Raw genomic sequence first — 9,755 nt, 5'->3', positions numbered from 1 at the left:
TTGTTTTGTCCTTATTTAAATATATGCCACAGAAAGCGCAGCATTCTGAAGTCCTTTTCAATGCAGTTGTACTTACAGATCTGTGCTAAAATGCCCCTGATAACATGTAGAAAACACTATTTTTATAGGACCCGATGGCAGTGGTCTACAGTCCCACTGTTAGAGAGGCTGGGAGAGGATTATAAGGAAGGGGGAATCACAAAGTCAAAGCCTGCCTGTGTGCTACGGATAGAGTTCAAAGCTAACCTAGACTCAAATAAGAAAATTTAAAAATGGCTGGGGATATAGCTCAGAATTAGAGTGGTTGTCTAGCATGCCAAAGTCCTAGGTTCGATCCCCAGCACTTCAAGAACAAAAACAAACTGCTTTTTATTACAGGGGATTTTAGCTTACTTCATTCCTGCTCCCTACCCTAATCCCGGAGAAGCTTTATCATTTCCTATTTGTGCTTGCACTATTTGAATTTTAAAAATTTATCTATCATATATTTTATTAATTCAGTTAGTTTTTTAAAGACAAATTCTCAGTATGTTATGCAGACTGGCACTGAACTCTCTATCACCCTGCCTCAGTCTACCTAGTGCTATGATTACCGGCATGTGCCACCATGCCCAGATATCAATTTAAAATCATGAGAAACTACAAGGGATATTCGAGAAATCAAATGAAGTAGATTAGTGCCTACGAGGCAGTATCTGTTCAGTATTCCCAACCCTCTTGATCAAGACCCTGTCCACATGTGGAATGCCTTCAACTGAAAGGACTGTGAGAAATTTTATTGAAGACTTCCTAAAGAGAATACGCAGCCTGACTCACACACACCTACACCAGATTCTCCACCATTCTCTTTGCCTCTTTAAAGCTTTGTGTGGACTCCTTGGTGACCTGGTACAGCTCATTCAAGATCTTTCTGGGCCTGCAAGGCCAGGATCTTAATACTGTAGGAGTCTGTGAGCCCTGCTCCCTGGGATTCTTTTTTTTAATTTATTTATTTATTAAAGATTTCTGTCTCTTCTCCACCACCGCTTCCCATTTCCCTCCCCCTCCCCCAAGCAATTCCCCCTCCCTCATCAGCCCAAAGAGCAATCAGGGTTCCCTGCCCTGTGGAAAGTCCAAGGACCACCCACCTCCATCCTGGTCTAGTAAGGTGAGCATCCAAACTGCCTAGGCTCCCACAAAGCCAGTACGTGCAGTAGGATCAAAAACCCATTGCCATTGATCTTGGGTTCTCTCCCAGCCACAACCAGCCACAGTTCACTGTCAGGTCTCACTGATGACTTACTGGTGAAGGCTTAAGGAAAATATTGGATGATGGTGATATATGACTCAGATCTACTCACCTAGGGACTACCCTAGACCTGTGGCTGTTTCTTCTGAGAAAGAAGAACTATCTTAAGGTTCAAAGAGCAGGGTCTATTCTGCCTACTTGTCTTATATCTTGTCTGCTTCTGTTCCAACTCTTTTTCCTGCCCTCCTCCTCTTTCTACTTCTGTGACAGGGTTTCATGTAGCCCAGACTGACGCCAAACTCTCTGTGTAGCCAAGGCTGGCCTTGAGTTGCTGATTGTCCTCCACCTCCTGAGTGCTGGGATGACTTATATGAGCCCGTTACATCGTTATGTGGTTAAACAAATGCAGCATAAACAAAAGCAGCACGTCTTCACATAGTTAAATAAATACTCTATTCCACAAAAAAAAAAAGAGAATACACAGCCAATTGTAACACTCAGATTGTGGCCCAACTACTCAACTGACTAGGAGTAGGCTCTAAGTGATGCTTAACCAAGCAAGATTAGTGAAATAAGCAATCCTATAAAAAGAAAAATCAAAGAGTGACTGGGGCCAGTGAGACGATGCCACAGAGCAAGGCACTTGCTACAGGGTTCGATGACATGAGTTTAAGCTCAGGGTCTCACATGGTGGAAGGACAGAAGTGACTCACCAAAGTAGTCCTCCAATCTCTGCACATATGCCGTGGCACCAGTATGGAGTATGTGTGCATGCCCATGCACACACAATAAACAATCATTAATGAGTAAATTGGGAGCATGGGGTCATGGGAGAGGGTAGGAGAAGAGAGAGGAGAAAGGGAGAGGAGCAGACAAAAATGTATAGCTCAATAAAAACAATAAAAAAAACCCAACTACTTGGGGCTGGAGAGATGGCTCAGAGGTTAAGAGCATTGTCTGCTCTTCCAGAGGTCCTGAGTTCAATTCCCAACAACCACATGATGGCCCACAGCCATCTGTAATGAGACCTGGTGCCCTCTTCTGTCCAGCAAACATACAGACAGATAGAACACTATACATAATAAATAAATAATTTTTTAAAAAACCAACTACTTAATAAGTAAATGTAATTATTTCAAAAGAGAGGTGTCTTCCTTTTAGAATTGCATGTAAAAAAACAGAATTGGTTTTAGTTCTTGAAAAACTACATGTGCACTGGAGGTCAACCGTTTGGGCAGGGAAATGGGGGAAAGATAGAGGAAATGAAGGAGAACCAGAGGGAAAGCAAACTAAGAACATATGAAAAAGCCTTATGAAAAATTACTACTTTGCCAGCTAATTTCAAATAAAATTTTGGGCTGGAGAGATGGCTCAGGGGTTAAGAACACTTATTGCTCCTGCAGAGGACCTGGGTTTGGTTCCACTATCCAAATGGCAGTTCAAAACCGCCTGTAATTCCAGTTTCAGGGGCTCCCACACCCTCTTCTGGCTTCAAAGACATTGCATGAACATGGTGCACATATGTACAAGCAGGCAAAACATTCATGTGCATAGAGCAAAAATAAATTAATACAGTTTTTGAAAAAGTTTCAGCTGGAGACATGGCTCAACAGTTAAGAACGCTCACTGCTCTTGCAGAGGACCCAAGTTCAGTTCCCAGCGCCCGGTCTGAATGGTTCACACCCACCCGTGAGTCCAATTGCACAGGATCCGATGCCCTCTTCTGGTCTCTGCAGGCACCAGTACTCACACGCACATACATGTTGTGCAGGTGCACACATGCGTGCTCCCTGGACTGTGTTTGCACATACACACAAAATGAATATTTTTTAAAAAGAGCTTGAACAGAGGTAGGTTACACGGGTGGACAACGCTGCTCCTAGGAGACAAAAACTCCAATGCCCGGCACAGCACACCTCTCTCTGAGTCACTGCTTTTGCAGGCCTCATAGGTTATCGCCAATGTTCCTAGTTGCTCACCACAACTTAATATTAAGACCTTCTTGCTAAAGAGATCACATTATTTTACTGGACACAGAGAAATCCATGTGGAAGTGACCTGAAAATGTCTACTGGCCAACTTCCATAGCGCTGGGAGGTGCTACCCAGGCCACTAGGGAACCAAGGACACCAGAGATCTTATCCACTGATCTGCCAGACAAGATGTGTAACTGCTACGGGGCAACTAACTACTTTCTGATTGGATCTGAGGCTGATCCACAGATGGAATCCATGTCTGTTACTGTACACTTGGTCAGAAGCCTATGGTTGGGATAGTAACAACAGGTCAGAGGGGGAACCTGCTGCTGCTGTTTTACTGAAGGGACATCTCATCAAACCTCCTTCCAAATATTGATGTTTCTAGCCGCAGACGTGTGCTGCTCTCGCCATTGCTCAGGGAGGCTCTTTCTGCAGCGGGCAGCCGTTAGCACAGGGGCCCAGAACTTCTCGGACTGCTAAGAAGTGACCGAGCGCTAGGCCCTAAATGGGACAGTTGCATCAACCCTCAACAATGGCACAGGGAACATCAAAGAAGACATGGAAGAATGTAAAAACTGGAGGATGGAGGGACACTGTAAAATGCTGTCTTCTGTACACAAGAGCGCTATTGGACTCATAAGTCCAAAATAGCTGCAGTGATCTCCACAAGACCCGAGCAACAACATTCCAGCCCAGCAGGGAACAGGGCTCCTGAGGCCCTCCCCTAGCTGAGAAGCTACTGCAGATGAGGACAGCCTGGGCTACAGAGCAAGTTCCAGAGAGGGATACATCTTGTCTCAAACAAAACAAAATGAACAAAATCCCAAGTAAAACAAAACAACAATGAAACCAAAGTCAGGCAGTGATGACGCACGCCTTTAATCCCAGTGTCAGGAGGCAGAGGCAGGTGGATCTCTGTGAGTTTGAGGCCAGCCTGGTTGACAGAGTGAGATTCAGAACAATCAGGACTGTTATGCTGAGAAACCCCTGTCTCGAAAAACAAAACAAAACAAAATACAAATGCAAGCTGGGTGTAGTGGTGAACTTTTAGTCCTAGCAGTCAGGAGACAAAGGCAGGTGAATTTCTGAGAGTTCAAGGCCAGCCTGGATTTTATAGAGAGTTCCAGGCCAGTCAAAGATACATAGTGAGAACTAACTCCAAAAACAAATAAAATAACAATTTCCCCCCGCCCCCCAAAAAAGCCAAACCCAAGGCTGGAGAAAGGGCTCAGCAGTCAAGAGTTTGTACTCGGGGGGCTGGAGAGATGGCTCAGAGGTTAGGGGCACTGGCTGCTCTTCCTGAGGTCCTGAGTTCAATTCCCAGCAACCACATGGTGGCTCACAACCATCTGTAATGAGATCTGGTGCCCTCTCTGGCAAGTAGGCATATATGAAGACAGAACACTGTATACATAATAAATAAAAATATTTAAAAAAGGGAGTTTGTACTCCTTTTCCAAAGAACCCAAGTTTGCTTCTCAACACCCACATCAGGCAGCTGGCAAACACCTGCAGCTCCTGCTCCCGGGAATCTGGTGTCCTCTTGTGACCTCCACAGGCACCTGCACTCACAGGCACATACCCCACCCATGCATAAACATGAACATGTACATATGCTCAAAAGTAGAATAAATCTTAAAAATAAAGGGCTGGGAAGAAGGCTCAGTGAGTAAAGCACATGCCACAAAAACATCTGAGTTTAGATCACCAGAACCCAGGAAAAGCTGGAGAAAGCGACACACATCTGTAATCCAAATGGTTTTACCTGGGATAGGAGGCCAAGATAGAATTCACTTTCTAGCCAGTCAGTCTGTCATATGCATAGAATAGCAACAACAAAAAAAAACCCACCCTCCCAAACAAGACTAAAGGTGATAATTAACAACTAAGAGGTTGACCTCTGACCTCCACACATGCACCGTGGGACATATACTGTGATACACACACCTGCGCTTGCACAGACAAAGAGGTTTTTTTGATTTTTTCGAGACAGGGTTTCTCTGTGTAACAGTCTTAACTGTCCTAGAACTCTCTCTGTAGACCAGACTGGCCTCTAACTCACAGAGATCCACCTGCCTCTGCTCTCTGAGTACTGGGATTAAAGGTGTGCACCACCACTTCCTGGCTTACAAACATTTAAAAAAAAAAAAAAGACTGGAGCCAGGCAGTGGTGGCGCATGCCTTTAATCCCAGCACTCGGGAGGAAGAGGCAGGTGGATCTCTGTGAGCCTGGTCTACAAGAGCTAGTTCCAGAACAGGAACCACAAAAAGCTACAGAAAAACCCTGTCTCAAAGAGAAAAAAAAAAAAGACTGTTGAGTGGGCCTTTCTGTGTGAGGCGCCCTACAAGCTTTTCCTCCCCTGCCCTAGGCTTTATCATATCGTCATTCTCAGCCTCCTTCACCCCTCACATGCATCCTGAAGCCCCTACAACTTCTCCTGGCTCTCCTCCTTCCTCTTTGCTTAGACCTCCTTGGTCCCTCTTCCCAATCCCCCCACCTGCTGACGTCACTGACATCCTGAGGCTTCTGAGAAAGCTTCTCTGGCTTCTGGGCACAGAACTGACTGTTCTTGTCCTTGTGGTCTCACTGCAGCCTGCCCTTTACTTCTCTGTACTCTGTCCTTCACAGGACGGACTCCTCTTGGTGGAAATTATTTGCTTAAGACAGGCCTTTCCCATGAATGCCTTGCAAGCAGAGATTAAGCCATTCCTTTTAGATTATTAAAGTACCGGAGGGCCTGGCACAGGGCTGAACAGACTCAAGGCTCCACATCCTTGTATTAGAAAGACACCCCTCTTTTGGCAAAGTATATGGGTGGGCACAGTTGTTATAGACAGGGCCCCTCCAATGACGCCCTGTTTATAAGCTGCCTGCCCACGTCATTCTAGTGAGACAGGATGGGCCCCAGAGTCTGTGTTCTCTCCAAGACTCCCATGGTAAGCCCCTTTTCTCTGTTCACCTTCCCACCCCACTGCTTTCCTTACCTGTCCTCTTTGTTGATCTGGTCCCCAAAGCCCACAGTGCTCACAATCGTGAGCTTCAGCCCCACGTTGCTCTCCTGGAGGTCATAGGTATTGGATTGGAGCTGAACACCTGGCTGTGTGTGGGTGGCCGGCTCCCCCTCAAACTTGGTGTTGAACAGGGTATCCATGAGGGTGGACTTGCCCAAGCCTGTCTCCCCTGAAAAGCAGAAGACATCATACAGTGACTATGTAGCCATATGCATGTATGAAGGAAGAAGTGTATATACATACTACAGCACTACATGAAAACCATGTAGAAGTACATAGGATATAGAGCATCAGTTACAAGACAAAGGAAAGCACAGACAGGCCAGCGCAGACAGCTCACAATCCTAGAGAAATTTCCACTTTAGCTCATATTTTTTTTCTGTTATTTGAAGCTTTACCTTGAGCATACATTGCTTTTAGAGGCAGAGAAAGAAATGCTATATGTACAGATAGAGGGGTATAATTATCTCTAAAAATAGCCTGTAAAGAAATATAATATACTTTTATTAATGCTTATCTGAGTAGTGCCCTTATGTATAGGTTTCATTTTTCTTTAGTTTTTCTGTATTTTTGAAGTAGAACATGGAAAGAAATAACAGTTGTTAAATAAATACCCCCTCCTCTCGTGCCCTGCTTCAGGTTCTGCCAGGCCTAAACAGTGTTCAATTCCACAGATGTCACAGTTCTGTGTCCTAAGTGGGGAGACTGTCTCTAACCTTGGCTTCTCCCAGCCTACATGACCTTTCAGTGAGACCATTTTTTATCTACCGAGGAATGAACTAAGCCACAAGTTCTTCTTACATTTCAAACAAACATTTGTTTGCTTAGCTAAAATGTCAGCTGTGTGACACTAATGAAATCCAGCCACTAGAATTTCACACTTGGGCGATGAATAGGGGAAGGGTTATGGTGACTAGTAAAGATTTGGGGAAGTTATTCCTGGGACACTAGAGGATGCCAAACCACGGCTTAGAACCAAGGAGTCTTTGGAGAATCAGGCATCACAAACACACATTGGAGAGAAGCTAGCGTCATGGACTTCGGCAGGAATCTGATATGAAGCCACAGCTGGGCTAGGCACTAAAACTACTTCGAACCATCTCTATGGCTTCAGATTGTATTTGGCTCCTCATCCTACCCCAAGTGAATTGGAAATATTAGGACTAAAAGTCAGTAGCTAAGGCTGTAGATGTAGCTCAGCGAGTAGAGTGAGGCTTAGTATAACTGAAGCCAGCATTGAAGGAACTGAGCAACGTGCCACCCAGATCTGTAATCCCAGCACTCGGGAAACAGAGGCAGATAAGAAGGGTCAAACAACCTCTGTTCCAGACTGAGTTTGAGACCAGCCTGGTCTTTAAGTCAATAATTAGAAACAGGCTTGGCAAGGTGGTATTTGCCCTTAATCCCAAAACTTGAACGACGCGGAGAGGTGGAACTAAATTCAAGGTCAGCCTGGTTTACAGAGTAAATTCAAAGATAGCCAGGGTTACTTAGCTAGACCCTATCTCAAACAAACAAACAAGTAATGACCTTGGACCTTCCTTTGAAACTCCTCAGACCACACAACCTTTTTTTTCTAGCTTCCTTTCCTCTTCTGCTATCTCTTCCCAAGCAAGGAGAGACTGTGTGACCTTTGACTTATCCTCGTGGTTAGACTTAGGTTTACTCTGGGTAATTTCTAGCCTGGCAAAAGTTCCCGGATACCAGCAGTACACATTTGCAGGCAGAGGCATAGAGCTGCATGATGGGGAATCAAAGCTGCTCCCTTTCTCCCTGTCCGCTCAGTGTGTGGAGCTATGAATCTTCCAAGCTCCTTTTATCCTAAACAATGACTTATAAAAAATTTACCTATAATGAGAGCTTTCAAGTTAGCCTGCTTCCCAAGGTCTGCAGCCCTATTTCTTAGCCAGGCATAACTGTGAGGTGAATGGCTAGGGTATACAGAAATCCTCACACAGACTGTGTTTCCAGCCAGGGTCTGCTTTATCCATCAGGGACAACAATTTTCTTAAGAAGAGGCCCCTTTTTGTCCTTCCCTAAAGAAAGTACTCGGGTCCCAAGAAAGTCTGGTGCAGTGAGATCTTTGTCATGGGAGGTGACAGACTCAGGCATGCGGGAGAATACAGCACCCATTACCCCACCAAAGAAGTGGCACAGCTCACGGGCAATCAGGGCCAGAATCTCTGATGTGGAATGCAAGGACGTCTGCCGTGCTCCAACTCAACTTCCCTGTGGACACCCATGTGTTTCAGGTGCGTTTCATCTAGTTTTTTTTTTTTTTTGTATGTCTAATGGGTACAGCCTCAACTTCATCCTCTTTGTCCCTTGAGCTCATAACTGCTGCCCCCGGCCAGCGGCAGGCTCCAATCGCCCCAGCCCTCCAGAATGGGCACACTGCCTCCACATCCTAGAAATTCCCAGAGAATCCTCTGTATCCTTGACAGTGCCTGGAGAGAGCCCTGCTTGGAAGGTCTCAGGAGCCCGGGACACACCCTGTTTGCACAGCTGGAGAAATGGGGGCTGGGTGGCGTAGGCCCAGCAGCAGGGAGGACCGGCAAGGAAACTGACCACCCAGACGCCTGCCAGCAACAGAAAGGGCTGTGGCAACTAGATGTTAAATAATGAAGGTCTGGGAGAGAAGGAAGAACTCCCATGTCTAGGGAATTGCAATAAATGTAGGCATTAGAAGAAGGCAGAAAACACAACCAGCTCCTCCAGAGACTCTTGGATGCTTCTTCTGCTCTCAGTTGCCATCAAGGGGGACCTAGAGCTGGAGGGACGTTCTCTCTTGATGGCTGACACAGACTCAGCCTGAGACTAGAATACTGTCGCCTTGGGCTCACTAGGAAATGTGTCTGGGGAAATGACACGTGGTCTAACTGGGATCAGGTCAGCGGATTCCATCATGCTTCAGCAAGAAGGTAGGAACTTGGCAACTGGCTTCTAGCAGGAAACTCAATGAGTCCCAAGGGCTCAATTTCCCTCCCCTTCTCCCCAGCCCTCCCAGAGGGTGTCACAATGGAAAGCAGGGTTTCTTAACTCTTTGAACTCTTGTTCTTCCTCTCACTTGGCTTATTGTTGACATTGTACTGGAAACAACAATTTTTTAAAATAACAGGGGCTGGAGAGACGGCCCAGTGATTAAGCACTAGCTGCATTTGCAGAAGACTTGGGTTTAGTTTCCAACATGCACATGGCAGCTCACAGCTGGCTGTAACTCCAGTTCAAGGGGGACCAAAACTGTCTTCTGGTCTCTTCAGACACCAGACACGCACGTAGTACTCAAATGTACATGTAAGCAAACATTCATACATGTAAAATAAGTAAATGTCTTTTTTTAAACAATTTAAATTTGCTAGGTGGTGGTGACGTACACTTTTAATCCCAGCACTCTGGTGGCAGAGGCAGGAAAATCTCTGAGTTCGAGGCCAGCCTGGTCTATAAAGCGAGTTCCAGGACAACCAGGGCTGCACAGAGAAACCCTGTCTCAAAAGAAAGAAAGAAAGAAACTGAGTTCGAGGCCAGCCTGGTCTATA

The 9,755-nt window shown here is 45.7% G+C and overlaps 1 protein-coding gene across 2 annotated transcripts in view; it reads right to left on the bottom strand.

The window, feature by feature from the left end:
- Sept6 (septin 6) overlaps nucleotides 1-9,755 on the bottom strand; it is a 108,135-nt gene that overhangs the window by 77,391 nt on the left and 20,989 nt on the right. For both annotated transcript variants that reach the window (XM_005368885.3, XM_026790140.1), the window contains exon 3: nucleotides 6,193-6,388. In XM_005368885.3, coding sequence (XP_005368942.1) covers nucleotides 6,193-6,388 — 196 coding nt within the window. The remainder of the gene's footprint in view (nucleotides 1-6,192; nucleotides 6,389-9,755) is intronic.

The sequence above is a fragment of the Microtus ochrogaster genome, unplaced genomic scaffold, assembly GCF_000317375.1.
Source record: "Microtus ochrogaster isolate Prairie Vole_2 unplaced genomic scaffold, MicOch1.0 UNK42, whole genome shotgun sequence".
NCBI classification, from domain to species: Eukaryota; Metazoa; Chordata; class Mammalia; order Rodentia; family Cricetidae; genus Microtus; species Microtus ochrogaster.
Note: the sequence above shows the minus strand (reverse complement) of the source record. Positions and strands in the feature narration are given on the sequence as shown.